This window comes from Belonocnema kinseyi, chromosome 8 (assembly GCF_010883055.1).
Source record: "Belonocnema kinseyi isolate 2016_QV_RU_SX_M_011 chromosome 8, B_treatae_v1, whole genome shotgun sequence".
NCBI classification, from domain to species: domain Eukaryota; kingdom Metazoa; phylum Arthropoda; class Insecta; order Hymenoptera; family Cynipidae; genus Belonocnema; species Belonocnema kinseyi.
In genome coordinates this window covers 89,249,159-89,273,477 of record NC_046664.1, presented here as the reverse complement: position 1 = coordinate 89,273,477, position 24,319 = coordinate 89,249,159, and the positions used below count along the sequence as shown (strand labels likewise).

At 30.3% G+C, this 24,319-nt stretch overlaps 1 protein-coding gene across 1 annotated transcript in view; it reads left to right on the top strand.

The window, feature by feature from the left end:
* Nucleotides 1-24,319, top strand: part of LOC117179125 (protein GDAP2 homolog) — an 83,516-nt gene that overhangs the window by 10,850 nt on the left and 48,347 nt on the right. The window contains exons 2-7 of the mRNA XM_033370794.1: nt 12,649-12,837; nt 12,944-13,086; nt 13,688-13,820; nt 16,589-16,698; nt 16,816-17,064; nt 21,588-21,753. Of these exons, the coding sequence (XP_033226685.1) occupies nt 12,653-12,837; nt 12,944-13,086; nt 13,688-13,820; nt 16,589-16,698; nt 16,816-17,064; nt 21,588-21,753 (986 nt within the window). The 5' untranslated portion in view covers nt 12,649-12,652. The remainder of the gene's footprint in view (nt 1-12,648; nt 12,838-12,943; nt 13,087-13,687; nt 13,821-16,588; nt 16,699-16,815; nt 17,065-21,587; nt 21,754-24,319) is intronic.

Below are 24,319 nucleotides of genomic sequence, written 5' to 3'. Positions count from 1 at the left end.
TAAACAACATGGACATACATCTTTGATTCTTTTATTAGGTCAAAAAGAATGTAACATGTTTCGAGTAGACGTCGATTTAGACTTAGACTTAGATTGCTTGCGTTGTCGTTTCTTGTATCATTCAAAAGAATACTCAGATGTTCTTCTACAGGCTTGACACGTTTTGGGTACTTACGGAAAACCAAACATAGAGTAATAAAACTCATTAAATGAATATTTAACATTTTATTTTCATTTTCATATTCATCTAATTAATGAAATATACTTTTACAAAATAATAAGAATAATTATTTCATGTAATATATATATATATATATATATATATATTTTAAACTTTTAATTAAAGTTCATTTAAGTTAATTTAATTTAAAGTTATTTCCTGGTTTTTCCAGGTCAAGTTTTTCAATTTCCCGAATTAACTGAAAGTAACATATTCATACCTGTTGCTAAATGCAAACAAATACAAATACTTAAATTTCCCAATGAAAAATATGAATTTTCAAATAAAATGATGTATCTTAAATTGGTATAGTTGAATTTTAAACAAGAAAGATGCGTTTTTAACTAAAACAGTGAATCTTAAACTAAAATGTTTAAATTTTCAACAACGAAACATTAGTTTTTCCTAAAAAAAAAAAGATAAGTTGCCAAGAAAAAACTCAAATAATTAAATTTTAAGTTTAATAAATTAGTGTTAAACCAAACAAAAGAATTTTCAACTAAAACTATGAAATATATAATTGGAATAAGTTAAATTTTCAGTTAGAAAAATTACTTTTCATAAAAAAGCTAACTTAAAAAAAATAGTTACATTTTCAAAGAAAATGATAAATTTTAAACTACAATTGTAAATTCTTCATTGGAATAGTTGAGCTATAAACCCAAAGATTAGTTTGAACTAAAATGATGAATCTTTGACTAGAATAGTTGAATTTTTCACCGAAAAGATGAATTATCAAGCAAGAAGATTAATTGCTGCAAAAATATCAGTTTCCATATAAAAAGAAAATTTTTTAACCAAAAATTGAATAATTGAATTTTTAATTTAAAAAATATATGAATTTTTGTCAAGAACGACGAAATATTCAACTAGAATAATATTAAGATATTCAGTTTAAAAAAATTTAAAAAATCAAAAAATAGTTAAATTTTCGGCAAATATCCTTTTTGTCCAAAGAAAAAACAAGTTTCTACTATCGGCGAGAAAACTATAGCCATCTGCCTTTGAAGCTTAACAACTCAGTCAAAAAAAAAGCTAGCGTAACAAAACAACAGTCATTTAAAAGCTAAAAGTGTTCTACGTTAATGAGCTTGAAGACGTTTATGTAAAAAAAATGGTCTGCTTAGCAGACTGAAAAATGTAAAAAAAAGTAAGGTTTTTTGGGTACATTTAAGAACAGTCAAGTTTAGAGCATTATTTCTTATACAAGCGGCGATGGACAAAATTTGAAAAAATTCATGAGTATGAGGAAAACTGTTGTGAACCAGTTGCAGTTGAGAAATTTAAATAATAATAAAAATTGTTGCTTACAAGTACAAAAATGTGCAACTATATTATCTTCAGTTCTAATACAGATATTAAAGCGATTCAAACTGCAAGCTGTAATTGATAGGCTCTGTATTTATTTTCAATCTCCCGTAAGGTTGTGTTAGTCTTCTTTTTTGTGAAAATCGCGATATTTTTAGACATTTTTTTTGTTGAAAACAAGTGACAGAAAGAAACTGGTTCACAACAGTTTTCCTCATACTTATGAATTTTCTCAAATTTTTTCCATCGCCCCTTGTATAAGAAATAATGCTCTAAACTTGACTATTAAATGTACCCAAAAATCCTTACTTTTTTACATTTTTCAGTCTGCTAAGCACAACATTTTTTTTACATAAACGTCTTCAAGCTCATTAACGGAGAATACTTTCAGCTTTTAAATGACTGTTTTTTTGTTGCGCTCGCATTTTTTTGACTGAGTTGTTAAGCTTCAAAGGCAGATGCCTATAGTTTTCTCGCCGATGGTAATCAAATAGGTCGTATTTATATATATTGTTAATTTAGACTTTTACTAACAAATTAAAATTTATTCGCGTGTAAATAAATTGGCCTTTAATTTAAAGTAGATAGTCTCTTGTGATTTTTATATACACAAACATTTTAAAAAGAAAAAAATACGTTTAAACTAAATTAAAGGAAGAGAACATTGTATTTTCGTTTTGCAATTGAGTCACGGAAAAAAGTAAAAGGCTAAATTTACAGAAATTGACTGGTATGAATAACATCTAAATTATCTTGAATGGCAAGAAATGTCACTGCTATATCAAAATACGTAATAGTAAACAATAATAATGCATGAAGTATTGAAGATGTAGTAAATCATGATAAATACAACAAATATAAATGAATATGATCATGCAGAAATAAATATTACATTCATGATTATTATGAAAACAAATGATAAATTCATCATTTAATTATTCAATTAATATAAAGGTTTTTTACTTAATTATGTTTTTCTTTATTATTGGTAATTAATAATATTATTAATATAATTGTAGTGGGGCAAATTACAAAAATAAATGAATATTAATCTTTGAAACCTGTAAAAACGTGAACTTAAATTAAAAGACTTTTGGAATATATGACATAAAATTATTATTCCTATTTTTAAAAAAGGATATTTCATTAAGTAGATGAACATTAAAATTCAAATAAAATTTTAAAGATTCATTTAATATGTTTTAATACTCTATGGTTGGTTTCCTATAAATCTCTAAATAAACCAGGCACTTGGATCCTCTAAATAGTCTAAATGCCTGCGACATAAACAATAGGGAAAGATATATTGTGTGCTTCATCATATAATTCCGAAATTCTGGCACCCCTTTTAAGGTTTCCTTTCTGCAAGTGACTCAGGACTAACATAAGCTTAAAATTGCTAATTTCTATATTATTTTCAATTTTTAGTAAGTACAAGAAACATGTTTGTTTTATTATCAAATTTGGTTACGATGTTATTACAATTTCAATAAACATTACAATTTTTTAGAACCTGTTCTAAGGTGTACAGGTGAAAATTGCAGTCGTAAAAAGTGGTTAAAATTGGTAGAAATATAAATCAGATATTTCAATCCTAATTTAATAGTGTTTCTTGAAAATTAAATTTCGACTCTAGGAAAGGAGATTTTTATATTGTAACCTATATTTTGAAATCTAAGTAGTTAATTACGAAATAATACTTCTACCAAAAGCAAGACCAAAAGTGTTTCCATATATTTTTGACTTCTTTTTCGAATTCAATCTTACATTCATATGTTGAAATTATATATTAAGAATCACCCTTTACAAATCAAATTAAAGTTGTTATTCCAGAAAAAAGAAGTTTTATTACAAATAAGCGATATATGCACTCTATTGAACTGTGTATACTGAACATACTACACCTAGGGCAAAGGGAGGAATATATAGCTATAGATGCCCGGTAAATGAGACACTCGTCTAATAATTGACGATTATTGATTTGAACCCTCTTGTTCCTCAAAGCGATGGTTACTATCAATATTTATTTATATTTTGGAATTCTCTAGTATTACGGAATTTTCCATAACTTTAACCCAGATCCAGCTATAAAATGGGTGAGTTTTGTGGAAAATTCCGCAACGGTAGACAGATTGTTATGGTTTTATATCAATCTAATAACTGAAATGTTCAAAATTAAAAATTCAGGCAATTTGTATTTTGATAGACTAAAATTCCACTCAATGATTTTAGTGGATGTTAAATTAATTAGACGTTTGAATAGTTTCCCAAATCATAATTTCACAAGTTTTCAAATATGAGGTAATTGTTTACTTTAATAACTTTTCCGAATTCTTGAGTTAATCGCTTGAAACCCTTTGCACAACCCTATTTATAATACACAGGTAGAATGTATGTCACTATATACTGATTTTTATTAATTTTGATTCAACTTTTTGTATTTTTCTGAAAAGAAACATAAAAATAATTTGTTCTTTAATTGAATCATAATTCAGAAAAAATTTCAGGATATGTTAAATAAACTTTGTTATATTAATTAACTATAGGCTACGTCTAATCAGGTTTAAGTAAAATATTTGAATATACTAATCCCAAGTTTCAATACGAGACACTTCGTGAAATATAAATGTATATAAATGTTTATAAATGTTTATGAATTTAACATTCTTCATAGTTTTTTGGGGGACCACATGAAACTTTTTAGTTCTATCCACAATTATATTTTATTTTTGGACTAGAAAGAAGATTTTCCCGAAAGGATTTTAATTATTTACACCCAAATTTGGAAATTAAAAAAAAATAAACGAAACAAAAAAATATTCAAAATTTTTTTATAAAATAAGAAGATTTAATCAGATTTTTTAGGCGCTTTAGAGTTTAAAAACGTCTAATTTCTCACATTAAATATTTTTGATAATTAGAGCTTTTAATTATACTGTCTTAAATTTAAAAAATCTGTGGACAGATAATTTGTAATTGAAAACTTTGAAATTTTAGAGTAAAAAAAATTCCAGCTTGGAAAGATTTTAAACTTGTCTCGAACATTGTTACTTTTATTATTGCCAGTTGTTGTGTTGATAGCGTATACTAAAGTTTAAAAAATAACTTTTGTTTTAATTGATTTTTTTCACTTTTTATTTAAATCTTCTTCGAAAATAATCTAAAATGATTTCTTCATTAAACCTAATAATAGCACACATTAATAACCGATCTCTCGTTTTAGCTGTTCAAAATAATGAATTGAAAGTAAAAAATGACTGATATTTTGCTTAGATTTTCATATATGCAAAGTAGGTAAACATACTAGAACTTGATGAAAAAATTGCCCCACTTTTTAGTTAAATATTAAGCTACAATTTATTCATTAATTCCATTAATGAAATCTCACAGAAAATTAATTATTTAACACAGCAAATTCTTTTAATTATAACTGTGTACGCCAGCTATATATAACAGCACATTTTTCAGTGGCAGTGTTAAATTGGCCCCCGAAAATTGTGTTTGAAATTTTTTATCATGAAAGGTTTGGCAGTTTTCGAAAATTTCGAAATTCTGGACTTACTATTATTTTTATGTTTAAACCAGTATCTGTTCTGTAATTGCTATACACGACGACCATGCAAATCATACATCGCATCTAACAAACGATGTGAAAAAAATAGATGATTTATACATTTTTGAGTCATCCTCCACTACTTTTAGAAACCTCATTTAAAATCTAACTTATTTTTGTGAAATTTCACAATTTTTTGGTTTTAATGTACAACTTTTTTTTATTAATTTGAATAAATCATTTGTTCTTTAACGTTAAGACACGAACAGCAAACACCAAAATACGATCACTCAACGACGTGTCAAACGAAAATTGATGAATAATACATTTTTTTAAATTTTCCCTATCCCCATTTAAAAAACATCCGTAATCACAACAGTTTATGGGTCACTGGACTACACCACAAGGAAACTTTTCGTGGCAGTTTTAAATCGTGCTAAAAGCAGTACAGTTTTTATCACGTCTGTCTATTCACGGAATACTAACCTGCCGCTATCTTGGCATTTTCTAGTTTTGCTATGTGTTTGACTTACATTTTTTGCTGTCTAGTCCCTGTGTTGGTGCTATTCAAGAGTTCTTTATGCATTTTTCTAATACACGAAGATTGTCTATATTTCAGCAAATTTCTAGACAGAATCACGGTTTTGACATAAGCAAAAATTACAGAAATGAATTCAGAAAATAATAATTTTAACAAAAAAGACGTCAATAATTAAATAACATGATTACATAAATGCTGAAATAATAATTGAATGTACTATGTAAATTATTTATAACATAAAAAATTTTTCTAATGTTATTAGGCTCAATTTTGTTTATTATAGGTAAAATTTAGGAAAACAATTTTGCCAATAAAAATGTAAAAATTATTTCTACATTTTGGCTTTTGAAAATCGCGCAATAAATTAGAAAAATTGAAACTACAAAAAAGGAGTAAGCATTTAAATAATTACTGCATCATTTACTGTGACCACATACAAAAATTATTGAAGAGAATCATTTGTGAGTTGGGTACAATTTATTTAAAGACTTTAGAAAAAATATTACATTTATAGTCCATTGTCTTACTGAGTTTATAATTTACGAGTGGCTAGAGGAAAAATACAAGTAAACGAAGAAAAAATCAAATTCAAAATACTGTTTTATTCATGAATTTTCTTGTGTAAATGTTCTCATAGTAATTTTCAGGATAGATATTACATTTCTAAGTTTGTTTTTTCGTTGAGACGAATTCTGGATTTCCCTCATCCGAACGGTCGTTTTCAGAACCCAATATATATAGTATCAATCTATCGTAAAAGGTGTGAGAAATTGACTTATTTTACTTCATTGTCATGATGTTTTCCAAGTAATGATATCAGTTTTCACTAAAATCAGTGATGACAATTCTCTGTGCATAACCAGTACATTCTATGTAATTTACTAATACAATAAACCATGCACATGCATCTCATTTTATATATCAGAAATTACCAGCTTGACAACGACATGCAGATCAATAAATTCAAAACGATATGTAACATCTATTTACTTGCAAAATGAAATAACAATTTTTCTGCTTAAAATTTCGGCTCTTATTATTATTAGAAATTTAATTCCTCAAATAGGTAATAATTGTATAGATCAGTACATTTTAAAGAAGAGCGATGAATAATTTTTAGCTTGCTTAATCTATATCACCAGGTTTGAGCACACGGACATTTTGATCACTTTAAAAAGAAATGGAATTTTTATATTTGATTCAAAGAACATATTTCAAAAACCGCGGAATACAATTGTTCTATTCAAAATGTTAACTTCTTTTTTTTTCACATGTCATTTGTATCTTTCATGATATAAAATTTAAAAGCTCCAGAAAAACATTAATATTGAATCAACTGAATTCGGGAAAGCCTAAACTTTATTTTCATTAATTAGCGAGTGTTTGGTGATTAGCGTTCGAAGTAGTTGGAGGTACTAGTTGAGCTAGTTACCAGGCGAAGTATATAAACTTTCTCTTCCCATTTAACGCGAGTTTATCTTCAAGTTTTGCACAAGAGCAAGAGTGAGAAATACAAAGATTTTACATTGAGTTTACTTAACTATATGTAAAGCAGTTTTCAAATACATTCTTGTATATTCTTTATCACTCAGCAAATAATAATAAAAGTACTCAATTATCTTCATTCCAAGTTTGAATCCTCTATAATAATGTTAATTAATATGTAAATATTATTCTCCGGAATTAACACTTTTTTCTTTGGAGGAATAAGGATATATTCTCTTTTGAATGTTATCAATGTGCAAACCGTGAAAACTAAGAAGAGTCGAGACCATCGTTATCTCCAACCGGATCTACTGCGTTCTCTTTATAGCCTCAAATACATACGAATTTCGATTTATCATCAAACAAAGCAAACACTTTTTGCAAATCTTCAGATCCGGCTAACAAAAATATTTTCAATCCACACCCTGGTTTCCAGGGTGTGGATTATCTAATATGTACATTTCATAATTGGCGACTATTCAGAATTAAGAATTTATAATAATCATCTATGGTTTAACGAATTTATTATGAAATAATCGATTGATAATATTTTGTACTTTTCTATGCGTCTGTTGTTAACCATCTGCTTCCAGTACTTTTTGATATCTTGAACCCCACAGAAAGAAGTTTTTATTAAGTCTCTAAGTTGTATCAAACATTCAAAGGATTTAAAAAGCTTACAGGGAATTCAAGAGACTTGAAGTAAATTCGAGGGATTTGAAGTAGAATTTTAGAAATGATTCACCGTCAAAGAAATTGCAATGAATTCATAGAATTCGAGTACAATTATTCTCCTTAAATTAGCATAAATTTTCAAATTGTCAATAGTATAGAATAGGATGATTTCTCTGTCATCTATGTTGCTGTCTTTTATTTGAATAGACTGTGTCCAATCGTCCCAACTTTTTGACTACTCGTCTCGAATTTCGGCACGACGACTTGTCATTGGATTGAGTGTGATTCGCTTCTTTTCGGAAAAATGTTCAACTTAGAAATACTGAAAAACTAGACGCGTAGGCATAAAATAAAGGTTGGATTCAAATTCAGCTAGAAAAACTACTACCCGTGAAGAAATTCCAATATGGATCCGAACGGGGGCTAGATCAGGCAGAATTTGGCTCAAATCGGGCTATCTAGATAGGGCCAGACTCGAAATGAAACGCGATATTTGGTAGGGCCCAAGCGCAGCGCTGCCGTGATTTGAGAAAACACCGTTAACTGCAACATGAACAAAGCCGAGACAATCGAATCATGGACCTCAGAAATAGGCCTGTCGTGATTTGAGAAAACGCCGTTCACGGCAAAAGAATTTTGCAGCTTAAAATAAATAAAGTTACGGCGTTTCTCGAAATGCAGACGTTTTTTTTTCGTGGTTCGATGATTCCGGAGATTGGTGTAAGCGCATACGGACCTCTTGGAAATCACGAAGGCTCGAGATCACCTTTCGATAATTTAATAAAGTCCGTAACTGCCCGTTGCGGCTTTTTCTCGATTTTTTCTTTGACGTAATCAGCTGTCCATGATTTGAGCTTGCAGTTAACGGTCAGTTACGGCTCTCTTCCAAATCACGACTCGCCAAATTCTGCAGTTAACGGCGTTTTTCCAAAAGTTAGCAATAATTATTCTAAAAGTTATTCACAATTTGAAAAAATTATTTTAATAGTCAGGTGCATCTCTTCACGATTCCAAAGATATAAAAAACTCATTTTTCGATTTTTTGCAGTTAACGGTGTTTTCTTAAGTCACGGCAGAGCGCCCAAAGATAACCCGGTCTGAGCCTGATTGGGCGCATATTAATTTATTTATATTATTTTTAATTAAAAGGGATTCTTAAATAAAATATTATTGAAATCGTATATATCACCTCCTAAACTGAAATTTAAGAATATGAAAATCAGATTACATATGTTTATTACGTCATTGTTGATCTAATTCGTTTTCACATTCAACGCATTTAATATTACTTCTCCTTCTTTTCTTATAAATAAATGCCTACGCACTCATCTTTTGCTCGCTTTTGGCCTTTTTCACATTTTCAGTTATTAATTGAAATATTTTTGAGGTTTGACACTTTACATTGAAACTTGGGAGATTTGGAATCAACCCACCTTAGGCCCCGAAATTAATGAGGCATCATCTACTGTCGAAATTGACCCGATCTGGCCTAAGTCGGAAATAAGGCAAACATTTGTCAATTTGTGCACGGATACGGAAACGACACGTCCTATTTAAAATACACATAGATCATATTTTGTTGATCAATGTTATGTATGTGCAAACAAAGGAAATGGATTTAGCTTTGAATTACTCTAATTATTTCTCGAAATACGTGACATTATTGTATTTTCAATAAATAATATGTAATCAAAGATCTAGATCAGTTTCAAACGATTATTCACAGTCCCTTTTTTTTGTAACTTTATTTCGGATGAATTTAACGACAATTTGGCCGATATTTTCGCTCAATTTTTGTATATCTGTTTCGTGTGAATGATATGATCTGCATCAATATGACGTGCTTCTACATTTTTCAACGTCAGCGAATTTTTTCGCATCGGCTTCCCTCGAAGCCCTGCCACATCGAGCTTTGGAAAGGTTTCCTTAATAGACATATAGAGTATTCGCATCGGTGGAAAACAACGAAACAAATAAAATGGAGCAAGTGACAGATTTACATATGTATTTTGCTATTCTTGATGTTGTGCGAATTGTCAATATATCTACGGTTTCGTCATAAACAATATCGTTTGAGTGTCCACTGTAGGTCTAGTATTACAATAAGAGAGCATATTCGACGATAGGTAAATATCAGCAGGCGACTGTTAAATAACTGCGTGGACTCCATTGATGCTTGGAATAGTCTCCACGCTGAAATATTATTAAATAAAAGATTGTAAGGGGTCAATCAAAAATACGTGATACATTGAGGAGGGGGCGGGGTATTTCACAGTACCTTTCTCCATGTTAAGTGCTATAGAATAAGCATTACGCAGGCGTGGGGGGATTTTGAAGCAAAACTGAAAAATATATAAGATATTTTGTGAATGGCACCCACAAGAAAACAATCTATTTATGACCTGGAGATTCTCTTATGCTTGCGATTATGAAAAATGCGATAACGTGGCGTTTAAATAATCATTTAAAAAATAAACACGTGATGCTTGCAAGATTTAATTTAATTTTATTTACAAAAATCACTTACACTGAACATCTCTTAACATTTTTAGAATATGCGTGCGTTGTTCTTTAGGTGAATATTACTTTTTCCAACTGATGTGCGTATTTTTTATTACTGAAAATTTATCAGTCGTATATGATTTCAAGTTTTATATTTTGTCAATAACAATAAGTGCACATTTAGTTCCTACCCGGGTGGAAATTATAACTTGGTTGTTAAGAGGCCCTGTATAGATTTCCTATTTTCTATTGAGGCTCTAAAGTGGCAATCTATCGAGGGCGCAAGCAAAAGCGTCACACTCAACTAGCGAGGTCATCAGTAGGCAACCCAATGAGGGCCTATTAATAGGGTCTTTATAGAATCTAGATAGTCCCTCACACACTATTATTCAAAAGCATATGCTATTGTTTTTTATTTTGTTGACTCAAATAAAATATTATTAAAATATGTAAAAATTGGTCATGCTTTAAATTCTGAAGTGTGATGGTATGGTTGCAGTAGTATTAAAGTTTAACCCATTGCCATAATCTATTACCAAAAATTTTTGATTCAAAGAAGGAAAATATTAATCCAATTGTAAAATACATTTTCTTTACAAAAGTTTAATCTAAAGGATTTTCACACCTTTCTGTAGCCTCTGACAAACACTCCTCCGTTTTCTCGTATTTTTATTGACATTCGATTATTAACTATACTCCGCACGTTATTCTAAAACTAAACTTATTGTTAAATTTGACTAGAAAAGACATTATTACTAATAACTAAAGACAAGCACAGTTTATTAAAATATCCGCAAGCGCCGAGAATCGAACGCACGCACCGCAGGCTTACAAGTCGAGCGCCTAATCCCCAGAGCTACGATGTTTGATCACATTCATCCGATACTTTAGAAATGAGGAAGAAAGGTTTTTGAAGCTCGATTTGTTGTATATGTTTTTTTAAACGTACTTACGTGATTTCAAATTAAATCGATATGTAAGAAAAACTCTTTTCAAATTTTTAAGACACCAAATGTTTTTAATTTTTTCAGAAAAAAATAATTAAATTTTTCCAAGTTTGCAATTCGGTAATTTTTAAAATTTTTTCTTTTTAAATTAAAGTATAATTAAGCATAATAACATTAATGTACTTTTTTGTACTCATCTCTGTATTACCCGTTTTACCTGTCGAGGGCTTTACAAGGTCCCCACAAAAAAATAATTAATTGATAGGAATTATTTTTTAAATATATCTTTATGAACAAAGCTTTTTATCTAGTTTAATAAAAAAATATAGTGTTAAAAATTGTGTATATAAGTAATATAAGACAAGTAGTATACGACAATAACCTGTCGAGGGCCAGCAGAGGGACGGCCGAGATTCTTCCAGCTAGGAAATCTGGCTGCGGCCTCGTAAGAGCCAATATTTAGTTTAGGCATAAAGAGGCAATTTCTACCTGGGTATGCGTGCAGAGGGTTTTATATATAGAGTATAGACACAGCTTTTCCAATCTGTTATTTCTATAATAAAGAAGAAACATGTTCTAATCAGAAGTTTACAGAAAAAATACTGCTCTTTGCACGAATTAAATATAAAAACACTAGGACATTGTCTAATTCAACAATAGCTTCAGCAGAACTTATTCCGAAGAATAAAAAAAGTGAATTTTAAATTTCGTGGAGCTTTCTATTAGAATGTGATTTTCATAGGATGTCCATTGTCCAATTATTAAGCCTTATGAGGTTCTTGAGCAGCATCACAATATCGAAATGTTTCACTCTGAGATTAACTCATATTTAAATTTCAAATGTTGTATTTCTCACAGAATAAAAAAGCTGATCGCATGTCGGCAAACCTAGGCGCGGTCATTTAAAAATATCAAATTCTAATCTGCAGGCTACAAATGTAAAATGTTAATTTTACCCAAACAATATTCAAATATAATTTAGTCAAACTACGAGTATAAGTTCAATTTTATTTAGCGTTAAAACATTGTGGAAGCAGTGAAAACCGAAAAAATTTAAATATTTTTTACATTAGTCCGTCATATTTCATATGCCTTTAACAGAAATTTCAGAGAAAACCAAGAAGCAAATATTTTCTATTTAAACTAATTAGTATTTTAAATTAATACTAGCATGCGCGTAAATAGTTTGAATGATGTTAAAATAATACTTGAAAACAATCCTATTGTTTTGCAACTTTTTTAAATAATGGTAATTTTTCTGATAAAAATAAAAATAATATCAAAAATGGGGAAAAAATAACAGTATTGAGAGCATCAAGAGGAAATTATCACTGATATTGGTGCTTCTGATTTTCTAATCAAACTAAATTAGATTGGCCTGACTGGATTTCTAATTAAGTTTTTTTTTTCGTTACAGCTAAATGAGGCTAATGGAACCATTGGGTGTTGATCCCAACGTAATTGAAGTAACAGCATTGAAAAGATGGGCAGACTTCCCAACCCAGGATCGATTTACCGATTATTCAAACGCCTTGGGTGAATCGGCAAATTATACCACAAGTCCGTTTCCTTGTCAATCAGAACTTAATAATAAAATAGCACTATGGTATGTAAACGTAGGTTTTTTAGACAAATTTCTATTTCCATTAACATTCAGTTTTCACTTATAAGATGAAAATTGGCTCGTTTCAATATGAAAATAATTTTTACAGGACTGGCGATATATCTGTCTTGCAAGTCGATGCAGTAGTCAATCCTACCAATGAAACTATGGATGACAATTCATTAACGTGCCAAAGAATATTTCTCCGAGCAGGGCCTGGTCTTGAAAAAGAAATTTACAACGAAATTAAAGGTATTTTCGAATAACAAGTTTTCAGGGTTGTTAATTTGTTTTTATATAATAAAAAATATTTTTTTAATTCTTTTTTAAAACTGTATCATGTTAGTATCCAAGAAATGTGTACTTTAGAACGAGCTCGTAAATAGAAAAGTCATTTTAAAATGCAATAACGTTATAATCTGCATTAGATAAAAAATTGCGCAAGTATCAATTGTAAAACAGTGCAATAGGTAATTTAAATTTTAAAGCTAAATCAACTGATGAAAATCTGACCTACATTTCCTATATGTCTTTGGCAAATATCAAGAGTGCCCGACGTTCATGCTTGATCGACTAATCGCTAATATTTTATAAAGTCACATCCTTGTAAAAATATATAGCCTGCACAAGAATCAAGAAAAACAGTACAATAATTGTTTATTCGTCGGAATCTATTTATGACATCTTATTTTAAACTAGGTACAGTTAGGAGTTCCTAATTTTTTACACTAAATCTTGTATTACCTTTGAAATCGAAAAAAAAACATTTCAAACTTGTCTAATTTTATTTATATCATATTAATTGGAGAAAAATATTGCCAGGTCGTCGATAATTATTCTTTTCAATTTACAGAATGCAGAACTGGTGAAGTAAGGACAACACAGGGTCATGGCTTGCCGGCTCGCTTTATCATTCATACAGTGGGGCCATTATACAATACCAAATATCTAACGGCAGCTGAAAATACTTTACACTGCTGTTACAGGTAAATTAAATACCTACATTCAATTGACCAACACGCTTTTCATTAATGAAAGATCACGCTACATTTGACGACCGATCCATTGTTTCATCCAATAGAAATTAAAGCTTCATTAAATATTTTCCTGGAGTTTTTTTCCTGTGAATTGGTACCTTGTTGAAAAAATAGACAGGATTTTTTTTTCTTCCATTCTAATCTATTCAATTTTTATGTGAGGTATTGTATTTCAACCAGTTATAGAGATCAAATTTCTAATATTTCTTGATAGCTTTATATCCTATTTTTTCCTTGATAATGATATATTCACTGTAAAAATTATGCTTCCATTTTAATTGATTATCATTTTTTCATCGTCCTTTTATAATGTCAAATTATCTTTTTTTGAGGACATTTGTAGCATTTTACTTTTCTAACTTCAAATTGAAAAGTGGTATGTACTAGCGAACTAAAATAATGCAGAGTAAGTATTGTTATAATTGCTTGCAACCTTATGCAACTATGGGGCATTATTACAATAAAGGAAGGTTTAAAATATATTTAAAAAAATTAAGATGGAAATAATACTGACTTTCATAATTATTGCATATTGTCCAAGCTGGGGTACAAATTACCCCATGTTACAAATACGTCATCTTTTTTAGTGTGCCAGTTAAGAGTTAAAAAATCCTACATGGAGAATGCAATAGATAATTCCCGACATTTAATGATTTTGCAAATATAAAATAATAAAAAACAGCAGAACCTGGTTAGAGTCGGATCAGACTGGATACAAATTACTCAACACAGTATGCAATAGAATAAAAAAGACGTAAATAAATAGATATTGCTTCCTTTCACCATTGAACAATAAGGCGAACAAAAAGCTTAGAGTTCAGGTTTCCGCCCTTCCGGCTACCTACTTCTGTTCTTTTTTTCTTTTTTGTCTCTTCCTGTCTATTCCCATTCCAATATCTTTCTGTTTTTTTTTTTGTTTCTAAAGATGCGAACAAATTTAATTTTTAGGGTTCTGTAGCCCTCGGCAGAAACCCTTATAGTTTCAGTCAAGTGTCCATTCGAGTCAGCCGAAAAACTGCTTTTTTCGAGGAGCTGATTCTAATAGTGGGTAAAAGTTGTATTTGCCTAACAGTGTTTTTAAAATTTTAATGCAATCGCATTATATCTTCTGTTCTATGCATGAATTTGAGAATTCAAAATTTTGGAAAAATCACAAAAAATCCTATTGGCCAAAAAATTATGTATGAATAACTTATAAAAATCTGTTTAAATGAGTAAAAAACAAGTTTTTTAACGTGTTACCTGCAAATGTCCATAAAAAATGTGATAATTTCGTCCTTAAAATATCTTCAGCTGTGATCAGAAAAACATCACATTGTTTTTTTATTCGTTAAGTTTCAAGTTTACAAGTATTCTTTGACGAATTTTTAATTGTTTAAACAATTTTTGATGGTTTGAATAATTTTTTCCTTGTAAATTGGTTAAAGTTGTTATTTTTCGACATATATGGTACACATGATGAATTTCAAGAGTAATATTTCTTATTTACAATATTTGTCAAGTATATGAATCATTTTCATTTGTTTAAATAATTTCTTCTCCTGTGAATCGAGGAAAGTTTATATTTTCTAGAATTAATGACACAATTAACAAATGTTGAGAGTATCGTAAATATATGATTTTCAGAATATTTGAAAATTACTTAAACAAATTTTATTTGTTTGAGCAATTTTTTCCCATATAAATCTTGAAAAGTTACAATATTTTTTGGAATTAATTACGCATTTAATTACAGTTAAGAGTGACATTTATTTTGGAAGAAAGTTTGCAATTATTTTAATAATTTATAATCATTCTCTTACGCCTTTTCATGGGCATAGTGTGGACAATTCTACATTTTTTAATCTCTTACACTATGTTGCTTATTATTCAGTATTTTCTTATCTCAAAAGTGATAACCTAATTTTTTAAACAATAATCATTTTCTTAAATAATTTTTCTTTAAAAAACGTTTAAAAACTCTTGAAGTTCATCAATTGAATCATTTAATCCGAAAAATAATATTTTTTGACGATTTACAATGAAAAAAATATTATTTTAACAAATCATATTTGTTGATACAAATAAAAAGTAATTTCAAAATATTTTGAAGATTTGTTATGAAATAAAAATAATTAATATGAACGAATATACGGATTAATTTTGTCCGATTCAAAAAAAGGGAATTTCTTTTTCCGAAAAACAAAAAAATAAAGAGGGATGGATGGGATAGATCACAAAAAGTCGCAAGTCAAATTTTTGGATTACAATTTTGGTCCGCCCTACTTTTGTATCCGAAGGGCAAGAGAGGTAAAGCAGAACGTAGGGAGTTGAGGTGAGTCGTAGTAAAGAGGTGAGGCAAAGTAGGGGCGTAGTGGAAGGAAAGTGTGGAGAGGGAAATTAGGGGGAGGAAGATGAAGAGATGGAAGAAAGGGGGGGGGGTAGATGAAGAGAGAGGAAGCAGAAGAAAAGGCGGGAGTAGGAGAGGGGGAGATTTCAAAGAAGTAATTAACGTATTTTAATATGCAACGAACAATTTTTTTTGTATGTGCGCGGTGCCTACTTTGACTAGTTTTTTTAGTTTAATGACATCAACTAAAATTTTTGCAAAGAACGAAATTTCCTTAAGAAATAACGCTGAATTTCGTTATATCAGTAGGTTTTTTTTTTTGGCAAGATGGTTTTATCTGGCTGATTTTCTATTCCAATGATTCTAAGAGTATTCGTATTATTTTCAGAAACGTTCTACAAAAAGCAAAGGAACTCGGATTGCGCAGCATTGCCTTGCCAGTCATTAATTCGGTGCAGCGGAATTACCCACCAAATGAAGGAGCACATATAGCCCTACGTAAGTCGTCTTGCATAACAAAATGAAAAACAGGTTTAATAATTCAAGTGCAGAATGAACAATATGAGCACGAATTCTCTGAATGAGAAAGTTAGTTTTTTCTTTTGCTTGAAACAGGAACAGTGAGGAGATTTCTGGAACAGTATAGCGATTTTATTAGCTGTGTCATTTTCGTGCTGGAACCGAGCGACTTAGGAATTTACGAAGGTCTTTTGTCGCTCTACTTTCCGCGGACTTCAGCAGAAGAGGAAAACGCGTGTTGGAAACTACCTGCTGATATAGGAGGTATGGACGGAGAACCTCAATTTCCTGATCGTCAGATCAGAATCATCGACAATCCCCAGCATACTCTTCACGCTAATGATGGTAATTTTAACAATTCTATTTATAATTACGTAAAATTTAGTTTAGATTCAGTCGCATTTATATTATTTTGTTTCCCTTCTGAAAAAAGTACAGAAAATTATAAAATTTGATCAATTCTCTATCTACACTCGCAAGTTTGAGCGCGACTGTTGGTTCTCGCGCTTCACGCTCGGTTTTTCTATATTCCCCACACTTTACACATATTTTTTAAAACTAAAAGTCAAATCACCGACAGCAGTAATTTGGTTATTGTGAATTCTCTTTTGTCAAAACTCTTTCGGCTTCAATGAACACATTCTCATCACGTATCTTGTGCTTCGCTCTCGAGTTTGTCCCTTAAATTGTATGTAAATGCCATAAATGTATATTATTACAATTCATAACATGCATTGGCATTGAAACAGACTTCTGCCTTTTTTCAAAACCTGAATTTGCTCATTTCCAATTTTATTTTTACGATTTAAACGTTACTCATACGGTTTACACAGTAGCCTTACTGTTTTTTATTTTCTAAATCATATCCCCAGACTAAGTGACACAGACTTTCTCAATTGAATTTTCTACCGCATCGTGTTCTACATCGCAGTTGTGATGCCCTATTGCAAAAGAGTCTCTCAAAGCGTCTAGGGTGCAGTCTAGTGACAACAGTCCCACAAAACTTGACCTTTAGTTGACCTTTAGTTTAGAACCTTTAGTATAATTTAAAAAAATAAATAAAAGGCTACTCCAATCTGCCAAATCTTTCGAAAGTTATCGATCCAACAAATTAAAAAAAAACCATCCACGAACGAAAAGACAGACAGGCAGACCGACGGACATACTCATTCGTAAAAACCTGTTTTTCGAACGGGGGTCTCAAAACGTGGACATTTCAAAAAAAGTGGGGAGGGGGGCGAATCTTACACAAATCTAATACCTTCTTTGATGAGAATGTAAAAATGAATTCATTTGTCATGAATAATGTGTTGAAACTACTGGTTTTTGTTTTAATCGTAAAAAATAGCATTAAAATCATGAAAAATTAAAGGTTTTGAAAACGCACACATAAGGCGAAAAAAGAAATTAAAAGACAAAAGTTGTGATAAAAATGTGTCCACGTAGCGGTCAGATTTTGTTTTGACCATTAATGATGTTTTTCACGATTCAATAAAAACTAAGCATCCTGTCAAAAAGTCATTGATAAAGAATGTGTAGATCTTTTTCGAATGCACAATTTTTTTTGCTCATATTTGCACCTATTTTGCATATTTTGACCGCAAAATGTATTTTTTGATTTTCCATTCTTTTTTATGCCTTCAAAATTTGAATTTTTAATTTTTTAAGAATATACAAAAAGTTGTTATGATAATCTTGGAGAGCATTCAAAAAGAAACATTTTTCATATCGTGCGTTATTTGGCTTAAAATGTTCATTTTCGTGTTTTTGTTTTGTTTGAATTTTGTAAAGGCTATAAATCTGGTAAATTTTTGTTTCATCATAAAAAGTGATTAGGATATATAGTTCGTATTTTTGAATACAACGAATATCTGTACAGAGAATGTTTGAATCTTAAAAAAGTGGTGTCAAAAATATTCAAAATGTGCTCATTTTTTGAATTGTTATCCAAAATGGCTGGCTAACGAACTTTATCTTCATTTTCAGATACTAAAAGAGTACCTAAGGACAATCCAATCTGTCAATTCTTTGAAAATTATCGTGCTAGCAAACTAAAAAATAAGTATTCACGAACGAACAGACAGACGGACCGACAGACAGACACATTTATAAAACCCTGTTTTTCGGATTTGGGGAGTCACAAAACGTGAACATTTGACAAAAAAACGGGCTAGAGGGTCAAATTTTACACAAATCTGATAGTACCTTCTCCGATGAGAATGTAAAAAATTCAATCAAAATCTATCATTGCTTAGAACTTCAGTGAAATTATATAAGCACTTGATACTATATCGATGGGTTCTACGAAGAATAGGCTATCATCTTTTTGTTCCCGTTAAGAATTTTCAGGAGGAATAAATAACCTATTATTTTTCTTAAACATTTCCTACGAATGCAGAACTGCATTGAGTTAATACTGTAATACAAAATACTGCAGTATTTTGTATTACAGTTTGCTATGTAATTTAGGCACCTATATCGTTAAAAACAACAAATTTAAAAATATTTTAATTTATTTTAACACTTCTACGTGTTTAATAAATTTCATACAAAATGAAGCTGACCTAGTTCTTAACGGGAACAAAAAGATAGCGTTTTCTTTGTAGAACACATCGATGTAATCCTATTAGATTGAATGAAACAAATTAGACGAATCAAATTTTACCAGCACATTTAGTAGACCTTTCTGTCAAATTATATCCATCTAGAAATTCTATACTTTTCTATCATTATATTTTAATTAAAATTCTATTCAATCTAATCGGTGCAAGACTTGCATGAAACCGCATGTTTTTGAATATAGTACATTTCTATTAATTACATCCTTCGAAAAATCTTGTATTTTTCTATCAAGAGATTATTATTAAGCCTATCAAATCTTTTCCACAAGGAATATGTATTATGTATTATCTTCCACAATTTTGGAAATTTATATAAAATTTTATCCATCACAAAATCTGACACTTTTCTACAAACAGATTCTCATTAAAGTTCTCTCAAATCTCATTAGTACAGGACTTGTATCAAATTCTATGCTCCAACATTTTGGAAGATGTTATCCAGGTCTATCCGCTGAGAAAACATATATTATTCTATCAAGAGTTTCTCATTAAAATTCGATTGAATCTTATGCATCGAGAAAATGTTGATAGGAAGGTATAATATTTTCCGAATATAAGATAAACATAAATAAAGCTCCAAGTCGAGTAAAAATTATAGAACTGAGAATGAAAACTGGGTTAGTACCATAAATGCAATTTTACAGAATGAAGCAAATACGTTTTCTACGATAGGTCTTTAATAATATAAAATTGAGATAAAATTATAGAAGTATGTGTTCCACAAGAACTCTAACTCCTTTTCCAGTATTCAATCTCAGAAATTGTAGAACAGCTTAATTTTTTACAAGTTCATGAAAATTTAATAACGGCTTCTTCGGTCCTGTTTACTATGTGAAATATACATATTTTTTACATGAAAGAACTTTAAAAGTACTTTGCACTGGAATTGATGTATTTATAAAAATATGAGAATGACTACTGGACAAGGACAAATCATTTACAGCGGAAAACCTAAGTGGCCCGTAACCAATTCTCATTCTCGTAATTACAAAATTATTATTTTCGTGTGAAAAGAGATTTTTTTAAATATTCACAATATGCATCGATTAATAAAATCCTAAATTAGTTAAAATAGCAAAAACAGAGTTTCAAAAAATTGGTTCTTATCCAGTTGTCATTTATCGTATCTTTAATTATTACGTGAGGTCCTGGGAGCCATTCGATGAATTTGAGAAACTTGGAAGTTGTAATTTGTTTATAATTGTCCTGGAAGGCTCAAAATTCATGGTAGGGAGTATAAAATAATATATTCGCGCTTAATTAATATTTTGTGAAACATTTCCTTAGCAATCCTCAATATATTTATACGATGGGCCACTTCATATAGCAAAATTTGAAATGGCATATCTTAGAAGTTGACATATATGAAAAACAAGACATTTTTAAGATGTTGTCAACAAACTCTTTATATCTGGCTTGTTAAAAAATATGCGTTAGTTTTGAAAATGTTATTTGTTGAATTTAAAAAAAAAACTTAACCATAGCAAACATTTTTTGAAGGTCTGTAACTTACAAAATTTGATTTCAATGAAATTTTTCTACAAAAAAAAAGATAATTGTGAACACTTGAATATATTTTTTATTTTCGATACCGTAACAAGATAACTATAAAGCTTGTATCGAACATTTCTAATTTTGGAATACAAAAAATTGCCGTATAAAACAATAAAATCATACCTTTTTAAGAAATGCAACGTCTAAGAAACTTAATTTAATTTTGTTATAAGTATTTAATTTCAACAACGCTACATAAAGAAAATTACAAAAATTCTGGTACCTACACGGAAATTTTTTTAAGTTTTCAAAATTCCAAATTGTTGACCACACCGCAACACGTAGGACCATTTTTGATGGAAAGAAAGACATATTTATTTTTGATAAAAGGAATTAATTTTTCAGCCCTAGCCATTTTCGATTTAAAAAAATGTTGTACCAATTGATATATGTATAGTAGAAAGTTAACTTTGCCATAGTCAATATATGATAATAACGAGTATCTACAAAAGAGTGATTCTAATACCGTTGAAGGTAAACTGTAATTAAAAATTTACCTTATCGACTGTGGTAACATTTAACCTGCTAAAGTGGCGCCAATTGGATGCCCATAGCAGGTGTTTTCAAAGCGACGTTTCTTTGTACTTTCATTAACTGTCAATAATATTAGGCAAATAGAAATATTTATCTAAATATTTTTGTACATTTTTGTGTATTCAATATTTTTAAATTAGAATTTTTTTTAAATTACAGTGGATGAAGCTGTCGATCTGACATCGCAATTGGAGACTTCAATTAATCTTGGTGATCATGAATTCACGCAAATGCAAGGAGATCTAGACCGACAAAGACTGCTTGGAGAAAGACCCCTTACAGATCCTCTCGCTGACTTGCTCAAGCAGATGCAACACAAAGAGCGGTGAGTTATTAAATTCTCCACGACTATGCATTTAAAATATTTTTCTAAATTTAAATTACATTATAGGAAAAGAGCAAAAATATAATATACTATAATTTTAATTACATTGTTTTAAATTTTCAAGATATAATTACACGATTCCTTTTCCAATCAAGATGACTTCAATTGAATTTCAAATTTGTATAAAGGCCTAATAATAAAAAGTTGGTGCAAAATTCCTGAATATGCCGTATTTATTGAACTAATTAAGTTATTTATTGACAATTTTCACTGCTTACTTTCATGCTTGGAAATTTCAGATAATCTAAAAACAAACAAAATGTTGGTAACTTTTCTGAAAATGTAAAAGCATAATTTTTGAGACACATTTTGTCTTAAATATTTTATTGTTTATTGGCACTAATGTGAAGAAGAAATATCCTAAATTTTAAGTGCTAAATTCCAGGTGAGCATTGTTTGTCTCTTCTGAAATTGCATGAGCTTAGATGAAAAGAATGATTGAACATACTTGAAAATGTTTAAAATAATCGTAACTTCCTTTCCAATGTCCAACATATGTAAAATACGGCTTATTTGTTTCGAGGATGAATGTATTTCTGTGAATTATTTTTTAACTTGAATTCAGTATACCGGCATTTTGGAATTACTTCTCCTAATGAAAAAGAAGATGAAATGATATAGATGGTATCATGAACACCTCATGTTCAGATTAATGACAATGGTCTCTATATTTCTTATCAATTAATATTAAGCAGAAAAAAATATAGTTTCATTTTGAACCAAAAAATGGTGCAAACTTACTGAAAGAAAATTAAACCACAATTGGTTCATTTTAAGCGATACCAACATTCAAAGTTTCTCTATTGTCTTATAGTTTTGAACTTCATCATGGCAATTAACTTAGCCGAAGCTCAAAATATGACTTTGTGTGCAAATGAGTTGAAAAAAAATTGAACCCATACTTTTTTCTGTAAATCAGTTTCAGGAAATCTTGAAATAATTAATGTGTCCCCAGAAAAAGACAGAAATTATCAATTTTTTTTGAATAACTGATTATTTCTGGTTTTCAACATAGTTGTATTAAGAACGTCAATGTATGCATTAAATCACTTTGAAAATCTGCCGTGATTTGAGAAAACACCGTTAACTGCAAAAAATCAAAAAATGAGTTTTTTTATATCGTTGGAATCCTGAAGAAAAGACGCACCTGACTATTAAAATAATTTTTTCAAATTGTTAATAACTTTTAGAATAATTATTGCTAAATTTTGGACAAAACGCCGTTAACTGCCAAATTTGGCGATTCTTGATTTGGAAGAGAACCGTAACTGACCGTTAACTGCAGGCTCAAATCATGGATAGCTGATTACGTCAAAGAAAAAATCGAGAAAAAGCCGCAACGGGCAGTTATGGACTTTACTAAATTATTGAGCGGTGATCTCGAGCCTTCGTGATTTCCAAGAGGTCCGTATGCGTTTACACCGTTCTCCGGAATTATCGAACCTCGAAAAAAACGTCTGTAATTCGAGAAACGCCATAACTGTATTTATTTTAAGCTGCGAAACTCTTTTGCCGTGAACGGCGTTTTCTCAAATCACGACAGGCCTATTTCTGAGGTCCGTGATTCGAAGAGAGCCGTAACTGCCCGTTACGGCGTTTTATGAATTTCAGCATCCCAATCCACACCGTTAACTACATTTTAAACAATTAATTAGCATTTTTTGTTGCAAAAATGAAAAGTTCATATGCAAATTAGTCAAGAACGACAAAAAAACCTGCAGAAAATGAAGTAGTATCCGTGATACACGCGAGTAAAGATTCGAACAGTTTTCGTAAATTTTCTCGGCTTCGTTCATTTTGCAATTAACGGTGTTTTCTCAAATCACGGCAGAAATGTGGATTTATTATTGATTGATCACAATGAGAGAATTCACCAAATATTTGAAGTTAACGGTTCTTTATGGACGGGATGTAGGCTCCGGAAGCTACGCTCATTGGTCTTTTTGGCAACCAATCTCAATGCAGCCGGATGTTATTACGCGGCAGGCGGGACAGTTGGAGATGCAAGTTTCACTTCTGGATGCTTTTTTAGATGCGACCAATCTTTATAGAATGTTATGAGGAACAGTATTGACAGACTAGATGAAGTGGTTTCAGAAGAAGAAGGTTCTCTCTGCAACCTGCTAGCCCTTCTCTTGCACCCGCATTGTTCAACTATTGCACTTCATACCGGCTCGATGAATGTTAATATCCTCTCTTTGATGATGCCAGTGAATATCCTGTAGCTGGTGTTTAAAAAAGCTATGGGCCGGTAGTTCTTTGGATTTGACAAATCTTCTGTCTTAGGGATCAGTTCCGTGCGTCCTTCCACTAACCACTGCGGGATGGGTTGTTCTCCCTTTAAGAAAGTAGTAAATATGTGAGCTAGATGTAAATGTGTAGTAGTAAATTTCTTCCACCAAAAGTTATTGATTTTATCTGGTCCTGGCGCAAAAAAGTTCTTACTTCTAGCGATAACTTTCTTCACTTATGCAGCAGTAATTAGTCGACACTGCTCATCTGGACG